The 21,920-nt window shown below is 40.6% G+C and overlaps 1 protein-coding gene across 2 annotated transcripts in view; it reads left to right on the top strand.

The window, feature by feature from the left end:
- The first annotated feature begins 20,598 nt into the window (after nt 1-20,598).
- The window catches only part of LOC140483749 (constitutive coactivator of PPAR-gamma-like protein 1 homolog), a 128,056-nt gene continuing 126,734 nt past the window's right edge, over nt 20,599-21,920 (top strand). For both annotated transcript variants that reach the window (XM_072582263.1, XM_072582262.1), the window contains exon 1: nt 20,599-21,415. In XM_072582263.1, the coding sequence (XP_072438364.1) occupies nt 20,942-21,415 (474 nt within the window). In that variant the 5' untranslated portion in view covers nt 20,599-20,941. The remainder of the gene's footprint in view (nt 21,416-21,920) is intronic.

The raw sequence follows: 21,920 nt of genomic DNA, 5'->3' as shown, positions 1-21,920 counted from the left end.
CACACACACGTAAGTCTCATTAATAGGGTACACCAGGCATTGCAAAATCTAGACCATTGATTTGAAGTAGTACCTAATTAAGCTAGGTGAAAGTGCACACTTAGGTTGTAAGCAAAGCAAAAGGCTCAGACAACAATATTAGCATTTTCTGTATCTTCAGAAAAGTGACTTGTCATTCTGATTTGGTCAAGTAAATTTCTTTCTTTAGGAATTATGGATGTATTTAAGGTAATACTTTTCAATGAAAGCCACTCTTCAGTGGTTAATGTTCATTCTTTAGTTTTAGTTCTTTTGGTAGTTTTTGTAGTAAAAATAATTCAATTTGTGTTTGATGTATTTAGAAGGACTGTTAAAATCAGAAAGTATCTCTGAGGGAGAACAATATTATACAAATTAAGATGGTTATACCAACCATGCATTTTCAGATACAAGTGCACCATTCAGGCATGCAAGCTTCCCTGATATAGTCACTAAATGGGAAGGTGAATTGCTGAGTAGCAAAGAGTTTGGGAAGAATGCACCGAACTTTAACAGAATCAGTTCTTTGGAAAAATATCTCAGAACCCTAACGTCATAATTTCTGAGGGAGGAAAATCAGCTAAATAATTACATTAACATAAATTCAAGTTTAAATTGTGAAAAACTTGCCAACTATGAGCATATAGTGTTTAACCTATGCAATATGTGGGCTATCTTAAAGAATATAATACGAAATCAATCTCAATGCGTTTCAATCTTGCATTGATATAAACTGTAATTATATAAGTAGCAAGCAGCTAATACTGAATTATTGTTACATAAACCAAGTGTCTTATGCGTAGTAACCTCCCCTGTGACTTTGAATGTTCAGTGTTTAAATGAGATTCACATGTTCATGAATCATTGTTAGTTCATGATATTGTCAAACCTCTCTAGTTTAGCAAGGGGCTAATTTATTCACTCAATCTGTGATGATTGTGATGACTGGTGAGTATTTTAAATGTCACTAAAATCTGATGTTGATTTAAGTCAGTTCAGTGAGCCAAATTTAAATGCCACAAGCTTGTGGGCGTAAACTAGGCAATAAATTCCAGGATATTCCTCAGAAAGAGTTAAAGAGAAGAGGTAAGTTTTTGTCCAGAGCATCTTTTGTGAAGATATTTATTGATGTATTGATCACATTGTTTTTACATTGTCCTTAAAGTGGTGATCACAGAATGTTTAAAAATGTTTTTGAAGCTATATTTGTATAGTCAGGATGAAAACAATTTCAACACCACAAATGTTCCTTTTCTCCATGCTCAATGAGATGTCGTCCTTCCCTGATGTCATCCCCGTTCCAATATTTTTTGCAGTGGTTCAATCAGATATTTGACTGTAATAGAATGATGAGTTGTTACAAATATGAATCAGTTTGCTTTGGAATGCTTTTGCGATTTTCCCACAACTACCTGACACAGAGCAAAGCACAGGGGAGCAGTTAATTGGTAATCTACTATGATTACGTATCACAAATGCAGTAAAAAATGTTAAGATTCAACTCAATACATTGCTTAAATAATTTCTGTTGTGATTCTTAAACTTTGGAACATAAGTTATTGTGTAATCTTTTAACTTCAGCAATGAATGTGGTGCTGTCATCTCTCATTTTCTTTATTTCTATCTTCAGTGCTGTATCTCAAATTACACATTAAAGGCCCCTGTTTCTCTCTTTGTCAATAAATCATTGTTAAAATGATTGAAACTCTGGTGAGAGTACTTTTAAATATGTGTTTACTTATTTTTAGTCTCTTCAAATTAAGCATGGGATAGCATGCATTTAAATTCAATTGTAAAGGTACAGTTAAAATGTTAAATGTCTGGAAAGTTGCCTTTCATCTAAGAAATACAGCAAAGAAATGGGCCATTCAGCCCAACCAATCCATGCTTAAAATTAACCATACATTTCTTTAGGTTTGCTTTTAAAAATAGGAATTACATTACTTATTGATGAAGTACAGTGTAATATTTTATAGAGAAACATTAGCATGATTCAGCACTACAATTCTGTCCTTTTACTGTACATATTTGATGTGGCCGTTAGTAAGCTGTTTCTGAATATTTACACAATAAAGAAATTTACTTGCAATGTGCCAGCCTCCTAGTTATCATTAACTGGCAAGCAGATGTAAAATACTGTACCAAATATTTTTTCTAATTGCTTGTGTCTTTTAATGCTTTTGCTGTTGATTTGTGACTTCCACATCTAAAACATATGGATTATCATTAGCAAGGCAGTTATTGTCAGTAACCATAGGGTTACAGGAACAGGCTTATTTTTTCACAATTGCATGGTATTGTATATTCATATTACAGTGGGTTACAGTCATGCTGGATTGGAATTCCTCTATACTTGCATCTTCTACCAGGTGAACATTGTCTGAATAAAAGAGCTCGTGCTCAAATAACTGATAAAATCAGTTGAGTTTTAAACTTATGTAAAACAAACCACTTTTCCTGAAGGATACATCTATAGTAAGAGTTAATATTTTGATTACATTATGGTGAGATGGTGGCATAGTGGTAACTTCACTGGACTAGGATTTCAGAGGCCCTGCAAAGTCAAGGATTCAAATCCCACCATGGCAGCTGGTGGAATCTAAGTTCAGTTGATAACTCTAGAATATGAAAGTTATTTCCAACTATTACTTGATTGTTGCAAATACTCATCAATCAGAATTCGTATGTTGAACAATGATTTCATTATTTCTGCTGAGGTTAGGCAATAATTAGTAACCTAAATCATTGTAGCATATTGAATAATTGAAGTATTAAAGACAGTGAATAAGTAGTTTTTCATTAATTATTGTTTTACTCTATTAAGACTAATCCGTAAATTTAAAACATTTGACCACCGGGTGGTACGGTGACTCAGCGTACTGCTACCTCACAGCACATGAGGTACAGGCAGATGTTTCCGTGGCCAGCAGTGAAAAATCAGCATGGTGTGTTACTTCCCTAGTGCCAGGATCAAGGATGCCTCAGAGAGGTTACAGAATGCTCTCAAGGGGGAGAGGGGCCAGCAAGAAGGCATTGTCCACATTGGAACCAACGACATAGGAAGGGAAAAGGTTGAGATTCTGAACGGAGATTAGAGTTAGGCAGGAATTTAAAAAGGAGGTCCTCAAGAGTAGTAATATCTGGATTTTTCCTGGTGCTATGAGCTAGTGAGGGCAGGTATAGGAGGATAGAGCAGATGAATGCATGGCTGAGGAGATGGTGTGTGAGCGAAGGATTCACATCTTTGGATCATTGGAATCTCTTTTGGGGTAGAAGTGACCTGTACAAGAAGGACGGATTGCACCTAAATTAGAAGAGGACTAATATACTTTAGGGTTGAGGTTTGCTTGCTGAGCTGTAGGTTTGATATCCAATATACTGTCAAGAAGGATTTAAACTAGTATGGTGGGGTGGGGGGACCCAGGGAGATAGTGAGGAAAGAGATCAATCTGCGTCTGGTACAGTTGAGAACAGAAGTGACTCAAACAGTCAGGGCAGGGTGGGACAAGGTAGGACTAATAAACTAAACTGCATTTATTTCAATGCAAGGGGCCTAACGGGGAAGGCAAATGAGCTCACGGCGTGATAAGGAACATGGGACTGGGATATCATAGCAATTACAGAAACATGGCTCAGGGATGGGCAGGACTGGCAGCTTAATTTTCCAGGATACAAATGCTGCAGGAAGGATGGAAAGGGTGGCAAGAGAGGAGGGTGAGTGGCGTTTTTGATAAGGGATAGCATTATAGCTGTACTGAGGGAGGATATTCCTGGAAATATATCCAGGGAAGTTATTTGGGTGGAATTGAGAAAAAAGAATGGGGTGATCACCTTATTTGGATTTTATTATAGACCCCCCGAGTAGTCAGAGGGAAATTGAGAAACAAACTTGTAAGGGAGATCTCAGCTATCTGTAAGAATAATAGGGTGGTTATGGTAGGGGATTTTAACTTTCCAAACATAGACTGGGACTGCCATAGTGTTAAGGGTTTAGACGGAGTGAAATTTGTGTGTACAAGACCATTTTCTGATTCAGTATGTTGATGTACCTATTAGAGAAGGTGCAAAACTAGACCTACTCTTGGGAAATAAGGCAGTGCAGGTGACTGAAGTATCAGTGGGAGAGCATTTTGGAGCCAGCAACCGTAATTCTATTAGATTTAAAATCGTGATGGAAAAGGATAGACCAGATCTAAAAGTTGAAGTTCTAAATTGGAGAAAGGCCAATTTTGACAGTATTAGACAAGAACTTTCAAAAGCTGATTGGGGGCAGATGTTCGCAGGTAAAGGGACGGCTGGAAAATGGGAAGCCTTCAGAAATGAGATAACGAGAATCAAAAGAAAGTATGTTCCTGTTAGGGTGAAAGGAAAGGTTGGTAGGTGTAAGAAATGCTGGATGACTAAAGAAATTGAGGGTAAGGTTAAGAAAAAGAAGGAAACATATGTAAGGTATAGACAGGATAGATCAAGTGAATCCTTAGAGTATAAAGGAAGTAAGAGTATCCATAAGATGGAAATCAGGAGAGCAAAAAGGGGACAAGAGATAGCTTTGACAATTAAAATTAAGGAGAATCCAAAGGGTTTTTACATTAAGGACAAAAGGGTAACTAGGGAGAGAATAGGGCCCCTCAAAGATCAGCAAGGCGGCCTTTGTGTGGAAGAAAATGGGAAGATACTAAATGAGGATTTTGCATCAGTATTTACTGTGGAAAAGGATATGGAAGATATAGAAAGTAGGAGTTAGGAGGCCATGTTGTGGCTGTGCAGGTCATTGGTTTGACCAGTGTTGGAATATTGCGTGCAATTCTGGTCTCCTTCCTTTCGGAAAGATGTTGTGACCCCTGAGAGGGTTCAAAAACGATTTACAAGGATGCTGCCAGGGTTGGAGGATTTGAGCTATAAGGAGAGGCTGAACAGGCTAGGGCTGTTTTCGCTGGAGCGTCTGAGGTTGAGGGGTGACCTTATTGAGGTTTACAAAATTGAGGGGCATGGATAGAATAAATAGACAATGTCTTTTCCCTGGGGTCGGGAAGTCCAGAACTAGAGGGCATAGGTTTAGGGTGAGAGGGGAAAGATATAAAAAAGATCTAAGGGGCAACTTTTTCACGCAGAGGATGGTATGGAATGAGTTGCCAGAGGAAGTGGTGGAGGCTGGTACAATTGTAACATTTAAAAGGCATTTGGATGGGTATGTGAATAGGAAGGGTTTGGAGAGATATGGGCCGGGTGCTGGCAGGAGGGACTTGATTGGGTGGGATATCTGGTCGGCATGGATGGGTTGGACCGAAGGGCCTATTTCCATGCTCTATACATCTCTGTGACTCAAGAGTGACTGTCTGTGTGGAGTTTACCCATTTCTCCCCATGTATGCGTGGGTTTCCTCCGGGTGCTCCAGTTTCCTCCCACAGTTCAAAGATGTGCAGGTTAGATGGATTGACCATGCTAAATTGCCTATCGTGTTTAGATTCGGCAGATTAGCCATGGAAAATGGAAGGTTATAGATACAAGGTAGGGGGGAGTGGATCTGGGTGGGATGCTGTTCGGAGGGTCTGTTTGAACTCAATACGCTAAATGGCCTGTTTCCGCACTGTAGGGATTTTACGATCTGAATTGGATTTTTGTTTTCAGATTCCAATTCATTGCCAATCTTCCCATATAAACAAGGGAAAAAAGTTCTGCCATTCAATACGACCATGGATAATTTTATTTCAACCTGAATTCTACATTGCTGCATATCCCTGACAACCTTTCATCTCTTAGGTAGTCAAGACACTATCTACCTCTGCCTTAAAAATATTTAATTATGCATTCAATATCTTTTCAGGAAGGGAATTCCAAAAACTGAGAGGAAAAAAGTTCCCTCATCTCTGTCTTAAATGGGCAATCCCTTATTTTCAAACTGTGACCCAATAACCCTATGGCCCTTACTCCAAACTAAGAACTTGACCAGAGCTGAGCTTGGAAGTGCATAGATCGGAAATTAAGTGCAGCAAACTTTGTTTTAACTGGCATCCTTGATAAACCGGCAAAAGTGATATACCTCTAATCACATGAGGTCTAATGTATTGTTTTGTCCAATTATTATAGATTTTTAAAATTAATTTCTCAATGTAAATAATCTTCAATAGAATGCCCACGCAAAATATCACCAGTTAATTCAATTTTGAGTCAGTTTCACCTCAAATGCTGTGATCTACCATGATGTTCGAGTAGTCAGTTGAAGGTGTGAGTGAGCATGCTCTCTGACAGTAAGTGTTTTATTTGAAGCAAAGTTGCATTATTAAAGTAATTTATTCTGTAAGTGAACAAGTAGATATAACAGTGATGTGTATATCCCCACATTATGTTTCAATTATTTACTGTGTTTTTACATAATAATGATGTGGAACTCGTAGTTATCTGAAACATTTGAATAACTGCCGTATTCCTGATCCCATAGGTGCTGGTTCATAAAAGGTTTGCTGTACTATGCACAGAAGCATCACTAATCATAACCTGTAGAGTAACAGTATCCAATTATGAGAAAGTGAGGATTCCAGATGTTGGAAATCAGAGTTGTGTGTGTGTTGCTGGGAAAGCACAGCAGGTCAAGCAGCATCCGAGAAGCAGGAGAATTGATGTTTCGGGCATAAGCCTTTCATCAGGAGGTTTCTCGGATGCTGCCTGACCTATTGTGTTTTCCCAGCAACACATACTCAACAGTATCCAATTATATGAAGTTATGGTCCAATTTTCAGCAAACATTTTTCTTTAGCTTTGAAACAGAAGAACTAAAAGGATTCCACAGATATGTGATTTTAAGACCTACTGAAGCATGAACATGTGGTGCTGTGAAGTGACAAGAAATGAGCTTTTACCTGTAATTTTCCATTTACTAAGTTACCAATGGCAACCGTCTTGTAAGTGCTCAGTGTGTACTTTCTATGCTATAAAACAGAAATCTTTTTTTATTGGCTTATCTAAGAAGCTGTTGAATGACGATGATGAGCTCTCCTGAATTTTTGACTGAAAACAACAAATGCTGGGGATCACAATGGGTCAGACAGCATCCATGGAGAGAGCAAAGCTAATATTTTGAGTTTGGATGACCCTTCATCAGAGCTGGTGAAGTGTGGCGGGGGTGGGGGGGGGGGTGTGGGGAGGAGACAGCATTTATACTATAGTTTGGGTGGTGGGTGGGGGAGTGGTGTGGAGTATTGGGGAAGAAAAAGATGTTGATAGTTTTGGTTAAGTGATTGGAATGTGAGAAAGGCAGAACAATGGTGTGTCTGTCTGCCAGACTGAGACAGTCCCACTGGGGTGAAGGGAGGGGAGAGGTGACTTGGTAACAGAGAATTTAACACATAAAGCCGAAAGAAATGAGAGTTGGTTCACAATTTGAAGATATTGAATTCAATATTAAGTCCAGAAGGCTATAAAGTACCTAGTCTGAAGATGAGATGATGTTCCTCTAATTTGCACTGTGATTCGCTGGAACATTGCAACATGCCAAGGACAGACGTGGGTATGTGAGCAGGATGCTGTGTCAAAATGACTGGCTGTAGAACAGTCAGGGAAGTTCTTGCACACAGACTGGAAGTATTCTACAAAGCTGTCACCCAGTCTGCATTTGGTTCTTCCAATGTAGAGTAGGCCACATTGGTTGCAGTGAATATAATACAGGGCAACCTCAATTATCAGAATGAGACAGGCGGGGAGTATTTTGTTGGGATAATCGAATGTTCCAACAACTGATCAGAATCTGTTAAATATCTTAAATCAAGTTAACATGAACAGGAGGTTGAATTAATTCATTATTTAAACACTTGCACCAGACACAGATGATTCTGCTGGTGGGAAGACTCCCTCGGGTGTACACCGAGCTGCCGCCTCCAGCCTTTTCAGCCGGACTCTGAAGCCACTTTCTCCTCTCCTTTACATTGTTTCTTCTTCTTCAGGTGTCACCCTGTAGCAAGCACCAGCCCTGTGCTTCCTCCACTGCCGCAGGCTGGAAACTGTGGCATTGCATAAACAGTCCCAGGGTCGAGGCGCAAAGTGGGTGCAATGCCATCTACCTCTGGGTCCTTGCACAGCAGTTCCATCACATTTTGGAAACCTGTCACAGGAGCTAGATAACCAGATCTGTACTCTTAAATTTATCGGAGATATTTTATTTTAAAACAAGAAGCAGAAAGAAAGAAAATAAATGATAGAGGCAGAGTGGGAGTGAAGTTGCTGAGTTCACTCATGGGCAGTCTGTCTTGGAAAGAGAGTTTCTGCAGGCAGTGACAGAATCCAGTTTCCTGTCTCAAACTTCAGGACCTAAAGTTCTTGTTTGTGTAATCTGAAATTCAGATAATTGATGTTCAGATAATCAAAGTTGTTTGGTACACAAGATTGAAGAAGGTACAGATGAAATGCTTCACCTGGAAAGACTGTCAAGGTCTTTGGATGGTGATCAGGGAGGAGATGAAGGGGCAGAGGATGCACCTTTTTTGGTTACATGGGAAGGGACCATGGGGGGGATTAGGAGGCGATGGGTTGATGTTAGTGGTCGATGAATGCACTAGGATGTCCCAGGGGGAACCATCCCTGCGAAATGCAGATGGGGGAGTGAGGGGGAGATATGTTTGGTGGTGGTGTTCCACTTGTCTGAAATGGCGGAGAATGATCCCTTGAATGTGGAGGCTGGTGGGTTAAAAAGTGAGGACAAGGGGAATCACGCTGTTGTGAGTGATGGGAAAGGCAGGAGTGGAAGCATTGGTGATAGGTCGGATGGGGTTGAGGGCCATTTTGACCACATTGGATGGGAACCAATGTTATGGAAAAAGGAAGCCCTGTCAGCAATGTTGTTTTGGAAAGTGACATCATCTGAACAGATGTGATGTAGGCGAAGGAACTGGGAGAATGGGACGGAGTCCTTGTAGGAGGTGTGGTGTGAAGAGCTGTAGTGAAGGTACTATGGGGGTCAGTGGCTTTGTAGTGGATAAAAGTGGACTGTTTATTCCTTGAAATGGAGAGGGTGAGGTCAAGGAAAGGAAGGGAAGTGATTATGTGAAAATTATAAAGGGATGGAAATTGGAGGCAAAATAAACAAGTTTTTCAAAGAGCCTGAAGCAGCACTGAAACAGTGGTCAATGTACCAAAAAAAGAGTTGTGGGATAGAGCCAGTGGACTGGATCAAGGATATGTCCACATACCTCATAAAGAGCGAGGCATAACAGAGACCTATGCAGGTACCCATAGCCACTCCTTTGACTTGGCAGAAATGAGATGGATTAAAGGAGAAATTGTTCTGCAAGAGAACAAGTTCAGCCAGGAGAGGGGTGTGGTGGTGGATGGGGAATGTACAGGCCCCTGGTCAAGGAAAAAGCCAAGAACGCTCAGACTGTACTGGTGGAGAGTGGAGGTATAGAGGGATTGGACATCCATGGTGAACAGGAGGCATTTAGGGCCTGGGAACTGGAGATTGTCAATATGGTGAAGAGCATCAGAGGAACTGTGGATGTAGGCGGGCAGGGTCTGGGTAAGTGGAGAGATATTGGAGTCAAGGTAGGAGGAAATTTGGTGGGGCAGGAACAGGCTGATATAATGGGTCTACTGGGACAGTCTGGTTTGTTGATTTTGGGAAGGAGTTAGAACCGGACTGTCCGGGGTTGGGAGACTATAAGGTTGGAGGTAGTTGGGGCATGGGGATGAAGATCTCCAGAAGTCAGTGACAGTCCTGGCAACAATGGCTTCATGTTCACATGTGGGTCATGATCTGGGGGAGGTGGGAAGAAGTGTCTGAGAGTTTGTATTGAGCCTTGGCAAGGTAAAGATTAGTGTGCCAAACTACAACAGCACCATCTTTTGTCAGAAGGTTTTGATAACTAAGTTAGGGTTGGACCTGAGAGAGTGAAGTGTGGCAATTTCAGAAGGGGACAGGTTAGAGTGGATGTGCAAAGAAATTGAGTTGAGGCCAGGGAAGGGGTCCAAGTGGAGGTGAATACTGGAAGCGGGTGAAGGGATCAGTGGAATGGGGTTGGGGGGGGGAGGATTCCTGTCTGAAGAAATGAGCGTGGAGGCAGCGGAAAAACAGTTCAACATCGTGGCAAGCCAATAATTCATTAAGGTGGGGCGTAAGGGTATGAAGTTGAGTACTTTGCCGAGGACAGTATATTTGAGACAAAAATAAATTGCCGATGCTGGAATCTAAGGTAGACAAACAGGAGACTGGAAGAAAACAGCAAACCAGGCAGCATTAGGAGGTGGAGAAGTCAATGTTTTGGGTGTAACCCTTATTCAGGACAGTATGTTCAGCCTCAGATGGGACATTTGCTGAAAATATGGCAAGCGCTGGGGTTGTGGGGAGTGACCTTGGGGGCCAGAAAATGATGGCATCTGAGCTGTGGAAGGGGGTGGGTGCTAAGGAACGGTAAGGGCTTGGCTCTAAGAGATGGGAGGAGATGGGATCTGAGAGGCAGAAAAGGAAAGGCAATGCAGAATAGATGTTGTAGTCTGTAGTCCTTTTTGACTTGCTAATGGATTTCCAGATATTAGAGGCACAGTTCTGTATCCTGCTTTGCCATACCCTGCTTTCAACATCTATGTAACTTCCAGAAATGCAACACTTTTTAAAAGATCTGGCTGTTAGCAGCCTCATTCATGAAACGGCAGCATTGTTACCTGAAAAACTAATGGATCTTTAAGATTCTTTGGCTCTACTAATTTCGCTATTTGCTGTAAATCTCAAAACAGGAGTGAAAATCACTTTCAAAATAATTTAATGTACAAAGCGTGTAGAGGACACTGAAAGTCTGCAGAGGGATAAAGATAAATTAAGTGAGTGGGTAAGGGTCAGGCAGATGGAGTACAAATGTTGATAAATATGAGGTCATTTTGATCGGAATAACAGCAAAATGACCCGGGTATCCTTGTGTATGACTCAAAACCTTGGTTTGCAAGTGCAGCAGGTAATTAAGAAGACAAAGGAATATTATCTTTCATTGGTAGAGGGATTGAGTTTAAAAATAGGGAGGTTATGCTGCAGCTATATAGGGTGCTGGTGTGGGGGCACACCTGGAATATCGAGTACAGTTTTGGTCTCCTTACTTGAGGAGGAATGTACTGACACTGGAGGGAGTGCAGAGGAGATTCACTAGGTTGATTCCAGAATTGAGAGGGTTGTCTTATGAGGAGAGATTAAGTAGACTCAGACGATACTTATTGGAATTTAGAAGAATGGTGGAGGTGGAAATCTTATAAAAACATATAAAATTATGAAGGTAACAGATAAGATAGAAGCAGGGAGGTTGTTTCCAATGGCAGGTGAAACTAGAACTAGTGGTATAGCCTAAAAATAAGGGGGAGCAGATTTACAACTGAGATGAGGAGGAACATCTCCACTCAAAGGATTGTAAATCTGTGGAATTCCGTACCCAGTGAAGCAGTTGAGGTTACCTCATTTACTGTTGTTTAAGTTAAGGATAGATTTTTGAACAGGAAAGGAATTAAGGGTTATGGGGAGCAGGTGGGTACATGGAGCTGATTTTATTGAATAGTGGAGCAGGCTTGCTGGGCCAGCTGGCCTACTCCTGCTCCTATTTCTTATGTAAGTGTTAGTTTTATAAACAGGGAAGATCATTCAGCCCTTCAAGCTTATTCTGCCAATCATTCAGATCATGATTGACTTAACTATCTTAGATCCCTATTTCTTGATATTCAATAAAAATCTATGAATCTGTCACTAAAAATTCAGTTCCCCAACCATCCTTCATATGATTTTTCGGTGGCATAATTACCATCTGGAGAATATTAGATATCACAGTGACCTACTGAACAATTTGTTCATTGATTTGTAATTAGTTCTATTTTATTTCAGCTAATTTGATACAATTTGTTTTTTTTTTGCATCACAGTGAATACCTGTTGCCACATTTTTCTGTCTAAATATCATGCTCCAATGTCAGTTGAAATGCCTTTTTTTAAGATTGGACTTGTAAGTAATATTTAGATCATTTGATTTTGCTGCCACAATATTTACCCTCAACCTACCATTGTAAAATGCCTTCTTGAATAGACTAGTATGCATTCATTGTACTGAGCTAACAAGCCTACCTTAACTTTATCTTTGATTATATATCGTATTTGCCTAAGGATGCCGTAATCAATTTTTTATGGTCCCTCTGAGACAATCTAGATGGGTACAATTGAGGCTTACTAAAAATTTATTGAGAAATTAGTTTGAAAGATCAAAAGTCTACATGCAAATATGGAATACTAATTCACCTTGCACAGGAGCTATGCCTAATGGGGGAGAACTCACTTAGCTCAAAGCTGGAGCAATTTTAGCTTCAGCATTGGAGAACTTTGCAGTGGCCCAGAATAAATTTGACCTCTGAAAATCATTCAGACACAAACTTGTATAATTCTCAAAATCTGATGTTGAAAATACAGCAGTTGAACAGTTTCTGGAAAAGGAAAACTTGCAACATTTAGACAGAATTCGCTTATAATTGGCTTTTTATTCAGCAATTGATTCTCTGAAATTATAAACCCATGTATTTACAACTAAACTACTGAGAAGTATGTGCTAGTAGTGTTATGTTTTTGCTGATATTTTCTCCCATGGGTGTAGTGTAATTTGTAATTGTTTCAATTTGCAAGTTTATAAATTGGAATTTTTTTTAGCATTCTGGAAATAAGAAAATAGAACTTGCAATGATAAAACACATGTTGCTTTCTCAATTTACCAAGTTATCTCTCACCAGTGACTTTTGAAGTATAGTTAAACCTGACTATCGGTTCCTACACAGAGGAAACAACAGAGATAAATGGCCTGTTTCAGGAATGTTGGGTGAACTGTAATGGTGCTTCAGTAAATAATGTGAAATCATGGGATATGGTACAAAGTTAAAATTATGCTTTTTTTTCCTGAATGTTCAAAGTCTTCCATGTAATCCAGGTAAATTAGTGACATAAATCAAGGAAAATCTAAATGTAGATTAATAGCCAATACAGAGAAGTGGTGAAATGGTGACCGTGGTTTGGAAATAAATATTCCAGAGTATTGATGTTTTAACAACAACAAGCAAAATGGAAAATGAAGGGTAACGTTGTTATAATAATGAGGTTATACAGGTAACAGCAAGGAAGGATCTTGGTACAAAGGATATTGGTACAAAGGATCTGTAGCCAGGATTGGTACAATTGAGTTACAAAACAATTTGCGTAAAATACATGGAATTTATATTAATCAAGCCGTGAAGATACAACCTGGACAAATCTGAAGGACCATTACATGTAGTGCATGAGAGACAATTTCCAAAAAGAGTGCCATAAAACCAACTGGGCAAGAGGCTATTTTGGATCTCACCTTGACAGTGACACAAGTGTGATTAGTAATCCCCATAGTAAGGGATATGATTGAATTTCACATTGAATGCAAGGGTAACATATATATAAATCTGAAACTAGAGTATTAAACTTGAATGAAGCTAATTGTGTGTGCATATTTGGCATGGGTAATTTAGGAAATTAAATTAAAGATAGGACTGCATAAACGAGATTATTTTGCAGAATAGTAACTGCACAAAAGGAAGCCATTTGACTTGTCATGATTGGACTTGGTTTTCTGCACATTAGTCCTTTTCAGGTAATCCAATTCCCTCTTGAATGCTTTGACTGAACTTGCCTGAAAGTGTGGTGAATGCAGTATGTTACAGATACTAACTGTTTTGTGCGAAAACATTTTTCTTTCTTCAGTCACCATTGCTTCTGCCATTTACCTTAAACCTGTGCCATCTGGCTCTTGATTTTTCCATGAATGAGAAGTTTCTCCATATATCCTATTCAAATCCCTTGTGATTTTGTATACCTTTCCCTGTCAGCTTTATCTTTTCCAAGGACAACTACCACACTTTCTGCAGTTTCTCACCCCAGGACCGTCCTTCAGAATTTTTTCTGCACTCGTTTAAATTCTCTTAAGTACTTTAAGTGTACATTTCAAAACGAGGTACAACATTCCAGATAAGGTCAAATCAGAGTTTTGTGTATAAGATTAACATAGCTTCCTCACTTTTGTACTCCATACACATTTTAATAAAGCCTAGAATGCTATTATTAATTGTTTTCCCAGTGTGTCATATTACCTTCAATGATTCATGCGCATATTTCCAGGGAGCTTTGGATTTGTTTTCCCTCCCTTTTCCCATTCATGGGGATGTACTTTTATCTGTCTGAATTACCCCTTCTTTAAAGACAGCCTTTTTCAGTTACAGTTTTGCCTGCCAACCTTTAATTCCAAGTTATGTGTGTCAGATCCATTCTTACACAATTGATGTCAGCTTTCCCCAGTTAATTACTTTTACTCTGGATTGTCCTTTGTCATCTTGCCCAACCTAAACTTCATGATAGAATGACCACTATCCCTTAAAAGTTCCCCTGCTGGCATTTGATTCACTTGGCGCACCTCAGACATAAGGACTTAAGTTTAACAGTACCTCCTTTCTCATTGGACTGAAAACATACTAATCTAAACAAATTCCCTTGAGTACTCTCTAGGAACTTTTGCTCCCCTTCTGCCCTTTGCTACAGTTTCAGTCTTTTTTTCAGAGAATTAACGCTCCCTATTTTAACGATACCATAATTCTTGCATCTACTTGTAACTTAAGTTCACATTTGAACCTCTACATCTTTCCCACTGGATTAAAACAAGCAATGCAATTTGTTGTTCCTTAGCTCTAGCCAAATAGATTCTGTCTTTTGTCCCATGTGACATCTCTCTCCACCACTGCAATGTTCTCCTTGATCAATATTCCTGTTTTCTATCTTTCCTGAACATCTTGTATCCAGAAATGTTTGAGAGCCAGGCCTGCTCTTATTTTAGCATGTTCTTCAATTCTCACCACAATATCATGCCCACATGGCTATTTGTATCTGTACTTTACCACGCTTTATATATGCACATTCAGAATATACCAAATTTGGACTGTATTACTTTGTCTTACTTGGCAACCGCATCATCCCTTACTATTTTCTACTCTAATGCCATCTGACTCCGTGTTCTAACCAGCTTGGTATTGCTCTCTAATACTACTTCATGGTTCCCCAACTGCCAAATTAAACTATATCTAATACCTGCTTCCAGTTCTGTTTTGGCATGACCTGACCTGCTTGTATAACTTAGAGCTGGATCCAGTATCCAACGAATTGAAAGCTGTTCCTCATGCAGCATCTTTCTAAATAAGCAGTTGTCTGTTTTGACTCTTTCTGACAATATTGTTGCTACTAATATGGACCACAAGTGCTGGCTGTTAATCCTATCTCTTCAGAGTGCTCTGCAGCTGTTCAGTCACATCCTTGACTCTGGCACTAGGAGGCCACATGTCAATCTGGATTCAAATCCAAGGCCACAGAAATGCTGTCTGCTCCCCTAACATAGAGTTGCCTATTACTATTACTTTTTCAGTCGATTTTGTGCAACACCTGTACATCTGAGCAGACTATGGTGCACAGATCGAGCTGTGGCTGCAGTCCCCAGAAGAGTCGTTACTTTCACTACCATTCAATACTGAATATTGGTTGGACAATGAGATGCACTCAGATTCCTGGACTACTTGCCAATTTCTTAACAATGTAGTTATTGCACATTCCCCCTCTCCCAGTGTATTTATACCTATAAGTATGTTATCCATGCAGCCGACAGCCTCACAATTATGCCAGAGTGATGCCAGCTGCTACTTAACCTCCAAAGTCTGAAATTTGAGCTTCCAAGGCTGATAACAATTTCTACATATGTTTATCCAGGAGATGAGAATACATGTTCAGAGGTCAGAGCTACCATGACATTTCTCTCGGGTATTAAACCTTATTACCTTTGGATTCATCAGGTCATCCCTTTCCTTCTGTTAACACAATTTAAATGAAAACTGCTTTTTTGACTTTTTTTATACAGAAGTAAGATTTTAATTTCCCAGTTGCTCAGACTACCTCCCAGTCTTGGGGGGGAAAATGGAAAAACATAGTAATACTCACCAGGCAATCAACTTGAGCCTTCCTGTAGTGTTACTGTTTGATTTTTCTTTCCATTTCAAACCAACTCCAGGACTTTTCTGTAATTGATGGATCACAAACTTGTCTTCAAGTCATCTTCCCTCTGGTACTTGCAATATACTTGAATACAATGTACATAATGTAAAAGTTGCCATAGTCCTACCAGAAAATAGGGCTGCTCTCTCATTAGAAAGAGTCTACTGGTGGTAGTTTATCTGAGGGTCAACACAGCTTCGGCAATGGAAGATGTTGACAAGGAGAGTCCTTCATTCTGGATTAGTGGTGCTGGAAGAGCACAGCAGTTCAGGCAGCATCCAAGGAGCAGCACCACTAATCCAGAATCTGGTTTCCAGCATCTGCAGTCATTGTTTTTACCAAGGAGAGTCCTTCAGCCAGAGTGGGAATTTAACCTATGCTGCATTGTAAACTGAATATCAAGCCAACTGAGCTAACTGACGCCCACTTAATGAGTATATAGTCTTCAGAAATAAAAACTCTATGTTAAGAACGCATCCATAATTAACTGAAGGCATTAAAACGAGAGATAAATTAAAAGATGCTTATATTGTCAAGAAGTGTAGTTATTCTGAGGATTAGATGAGCTTTAGAAACCAACAAAAGATCATCAAAACTTTCCTTGAGAGAATGAATATTATGAGAATAAAACAATTTGTAATTTCAATAGAAATAAGACAAAAGTTGTCAAAGTAAATGTGGAATCCCTTGGAGGGAAAGAAATTAGAATGCATAATTAGGAAATGGCAGAGTGCTAATTCAAACATTTTGTCCAATCCAGAAATAGTTAGAAAAACCATAGGGCTAAACAAAGTGAGAAATTTAAATTATTATTAATAGTTAAAAGGTATAGTAGAATGTCAGGGGATTAAATGTGGACAGATTCCCTGGATCGGATTGCCTACATTCTAGAGGTTTAAACTAGAGGACTCGAAAGATAGTTGATGCATTGCTTCAAAATTCCCTAGATTCCAGTTGATTGAAAGAATCCAAATGCAATTTTAAAGTGGGAGAGAGAAAATGGGGAACAAGACAGTTGGCCTGATATCAGTTGTTCCAAAAATTATTGAATCTATTACCATAAAAGGCAGAGAAGATAAAGTGGAACTACAAGTTGCATGTTGGAATTTTCAGAAGCCATTTGATAGCTTACTGCACAAAGTAAAGTTGCTTGGAGTTTGGGATAAAACATGAACACAAGAACGCAGAGAATTAGAACTCAATTTGGGCATCAAGCCTGTTCCACCATTCAATGTACTCATAGCTGATCCTGTATTTCAATGGCATATTTCCGTAATCTCTCCATGCTCCTTCTCTCTTTTAGCCTTTCTATATATATTTCTTTCTGAAACATATTAACTGACTTGGCACAGTTCACAGCATTCTGTGGTAGAGAATCCCACAGCTTCATCATCCTCTCAGTAAAGACATTTCTCTTCATCTTAGTTTGAAATGGCCTCCTATTATCCTACACCATGACCTTATTCTGGACACAGACTGCCTGGGGAAGAATCAATCCTGCATCCAGTCTGTGGAGTCAGATGTTCACATTTTGATGAGATTCCTTTTGATTCTTCTAATCTCCAGTAAATATTTAAATTCTTGTTGTACAACAAACCTGCTGTTTCCAGGAATCAATCTGCTGAAGCTTTACTGTACTCCCTCTATGACCAGAATTCATCCAAAAAAAATGGAAGAGAGAAGGAATAAATGAGTCATTTTCATAATGACAGGATATTACTAATAGAATTTAGTGCTTCATCCATAGCTATTTGTGACTTACATCAGGAGCTGAGTGCAATATCTTTAGGTTTTTTGACTATACAAAGTATACTATGAAAGTAAGCTTTGGGGAGATAGAAATTTAACAAGGTATGCGAGCAGAAGTATTCCTTGTGGCAATTTAGTGCTTGTACGTGCAGTGTCCACACATGATCAGATGGTGAAGGGATTCACTGACTCACCCTTTCGAGGGTTGCACACAAAATCCACATGCAGGACCAGTTGCATGAGTTCATATTGGGCCTGCAGACACATATGCATGTAATCAATAGCTTCCTGCACTACTGTAAATTTGCTAGTCTCACAAAGCCATGTGCTTTAGTTCCTTGCCATAGTTCTTTTTTTTTTCACTTCTTTGCTCTCAGCTGAGAGTGAAAAATATGAAGTATGCTTCAATGCTATGAAGATAATTTGTCAACTCTATTTTAGACCAATGCCATCATTTTACAGTTCTTTGTTCAACCTCTTACCTGGAAAGATCCGAATGGTGTAGAAATGGAGGGCCATAATGATCTTCCTGGCCACTGGCTGCACTGTCTTTGCCCTGCTCTGTGGCTGCATGTATAATTATAGGAGATGGTATTGTTAAGTCAATTCTTTTGAGAGATGCTGCTGTTTTAGACAATGCTCCTTGCTAATCTTGTGGTAAGTGAAGACACGTGGTTTGGGCAGGGATTTCTATTCAAGACCCTCATTGTCCCTCTGTATTCAAGGCTCTGGGAATTTAAAATGACAGTTTATGGACCAGATTAGCAATTGATGCTATTTGATATCACAGTGTTCCCACTCTACATGTTTCTGGTGCTTGCACAACACATCTGTGCTTTTACCATAATATTCATGGTGTGCCAGGAGCAACGTGGCTGCAATTTAGATGTTATGGGTTATCATACCACCAGAACAGGCACTGCTATGGAAGTGAAATTTGCAGAAGACTTTAGACACTGAAGGGTGATTTAGTTGTCAGGAAGATGGATTACAATATGAGGAAGCCTGAGGTCATTTGCTTTGGTACAAAGAATACAAAAAATGCTTTCAGTGAAAACTACTAAATGTTGGTATTCATTAAGATTTGAATATCATGAATTACAGAAAAAGTTAACATTCAGGTACAGCAAGCTGTTTGGAAGACAAATCTTTATTGGAACAGTGTTGGAGTGAGGTAAAGTTGTTGTAGTCCTACTGCACCATACGACTGCTGTCCGATTAGAGATGACTAGTGGTGATTTAATCTGAGTTTGAGGAGAGTCCTTGGTGGTAACCATAACTAAACTTAGATTGTTGGCTTAAACCAACCATCCAGCCAACTGAGCTAACCAAGCCCTGCTTTGGAGTACAGAGTAAGGAAAAACTTGAAACAATTATACAGGACTTGACACTATTTCTCTTGGAATGGAAAATCTGGAACTAGGTGACACACGCAGGACAAGAGGTCAGCCATTTTAGGAAGTGTGATGTGAAGTGTTATTCTCTTAGGCTTGTGAATCTTAGGAATCCTTTATAGCTGGATACTGTCCCTGCTCATTTATTGTTTATATTCAAGACTGGGATTCACAGTATTTTAAACGTTAAAGGGAATTAAGTTGGGGAGTACAGAAAGTGGAATTGAAGTTAACAGTAGAGCCAGGCTGAGAGGCTGTATAGCCAATCCTATTAAGTTTTTCAGTTTTGGCAACTGCTGAGATGGGCTTATTATTTATTTGATATTGTATTTAGGATATTTTCATAGCTATTAGCATTTATTTCCAACAGAAAGCACTTCCAACAATGTTTGTGTTAGAGTCCTAGAATGAACCTCAATCTTACCTGATCTAAACAAAAAATTGAAAGAACTACGGATATTGGAAATCAGAAATAAACCAGAAATTGCTGGAAAAATTCAGCCAGTCTGGCAACATCAGTGGAGAGCAATTAGTTAACGTTTCAGGTACAGTGACCCTTCTTCAGAACTTCAGTCCCTGTAAACTCCAGCAATTGGATATAAAATGTTAACTGATTTCTCTCCACTGATACTGCCAGCTTTGCCATCAATTTCTACAGGATGCTAATGAGACTCAGCTGTATCTTTCCTCTATCACACTCAATTATTTCCACTTCCATAAAATTGCTCATCTACTGCCCGTCTCAGTTCATCTGCTGTCTACCACTAACTATTGACTTTTTCAATATTCTTTGGTGGCCTTTGACATTCTATCCTCTATAGTTGAGACCAGCCAAAGCTCTGCTGTTTACTTCCTAATTTGCACCACATTCAAACTCATTATACTTCAGAAATCTCAGCACAGGCTAGCCTCTTCCAACAACTGAGATACCCTCTACCTTTTCAAAATGTGTGTCCCTCTAATTGTGGCTTCATGAGAAGCCTAATTTAGATTACTCTGCTGTTACTGACCATCCCCTCGTTGCTTGGCATTACATTTTGCTTTATAACGAAAGGTCTTGGGCTGTACATTTTAAAAATTGATGCAAAATACTTGATGGATGCTGGCAATCTGACAGAGGGGGCTCTAACTCTTACTTCCTGCCAGGCAGGCCACTTGAGCATTTCTAACAGGTATAAAGTGTTGTGATCTGAAAAGTCACTAAAGTAAGTATGCAGTGCTATTGTGGGTGTACTGTTTATTTTAGCTTTACAAGAGGTGAAGTTCGTGCTTCAATGGGGCCTGCGTGGTGCTCTGCTGCTGCCGTTGCTCCTGTTGATTGACAGCCGCCCCTGAACGTGACCTCGGCGCGGGGGGGCGCTGACGTCACGGTAACGCGGGCAGTGCGCCTGCGCGCCGGCTCTGACAGACATGGCGCCGTAACAGCACATGGCGGCGATCGGTGCGGTGACTCTCAGCGACTGGCAAAGTGCGGTCAAATCCCATCGAAAGCCTCCTTGCACCACTCGCAGCTCGGACCAGGAGGCGCGCCGGTGATCCGCACTCCCTATACTTCTCCCCCAATCCCTCCCCTTTTCCCCAAACCTTCCTTTCCCCGGTTCCTATTTTTTTTATTTTTTTTCCCCCTTCTCTCCTCCTCCTTTTGCGGCCTTCCTTCCCTGGGCCGGCCGGAGCTGCCTTCTACCTGGACAGCGAGCGAGTGAGAGAGAATCCCAGAGCAAGCGAAGGCCATGGGGGTGCAGGGCTTTCAGGAGTACATCGAGAAGCACTGCGCCAGCGCCGTGGTGCCGGTGGAGCTGCAGAAGCTGGCCCGGGGGAGCCTGGTGGGTGGAGGCCGCAACCGGCCTCCGCAGACCCCGCTCCGCCTGCTGGTGGACGCCGAGAACTGCCTGCACCGCTTGTACGGCGGCTTCTACAATGACTGGGTGAGCGGCGGCCAGTGGAACCACATGCTCAGCTACCTGGCCTCGCTCTCCAAGGCCTGCTTCAGCGGCAACATCGAGCTGGTGGTGTTCTTCAACGGCGCGCTGGAGAAACCCCGCCTCCACGAATGGGTGAAGAAACAGATCAACGACAGGCAGACGGCCCAGCAGATCATGAGCCACGTTCAGAACAAAGGCACCCCGCCGCCTAAAGTCTGGTTCCTGCCTCCCGTCTGCATGAGCCACTGCATCCGGCTCGCCCTCCTCCGCTTCCGTGTGAAGGTAAATGCCTGACGATGGGGGGGGGGAAAAATCCCAAGCCATTTATCCGATTGACATTTTATTTGTACAAATTAGCCTGATCTGTTCAACCTAACTTGTTGGCCGAGCTCCCCGCCCTCGGTTTACATTTTATTGCCCTGATCGTCCTTTGGTGTTTCAGGTACCGACTGGGAGCCAAGATTGGATGCTCAACATGTCATTCAATTGGAGGGGTTCACGGCACTTCCGCCGGCAGGGTTAGATGGTTGAAAAATCTCTTAGTGTCAAGGCCTCTGCAATAGCTGGCCCTGACACAGATTAATCTGCACAAAGTGTCAGCGTGGTATTATTGAGACTGGATTCTTAAACATGCAGTTATAATTTCAAAGAAAGAAAAGTGGTAAATAAATGTGCCTTTCACTCCGGTCGAGCAAATTACAGGCCTTATAACCAATGAAGTACACGTAGTGTGGTCACTGTTTTAGCGTAGGTAATGTGGCAGTCAGTTTGAACACAAATGAGGGAA

This window comes from Chiloscyllium punctatum, chromosome 12 (genome assembly GCF_047496795.1).
Source record: "Chiloscyllium punctatum isolate Juve2018m chromosome 12, sChiPun1.3, whole genome shotgun sequence".
Lineage (NCBI taxonomy): Eukaryota > Metazoa > Chordata > Chondrichthyes > Orectolobiformes > Hemiscylliidae > Chiloscyllium > Chiloscyllium punctatum.
This window is presented reverse-complemented; position numbering and strand designations above follow the sequence as displayed.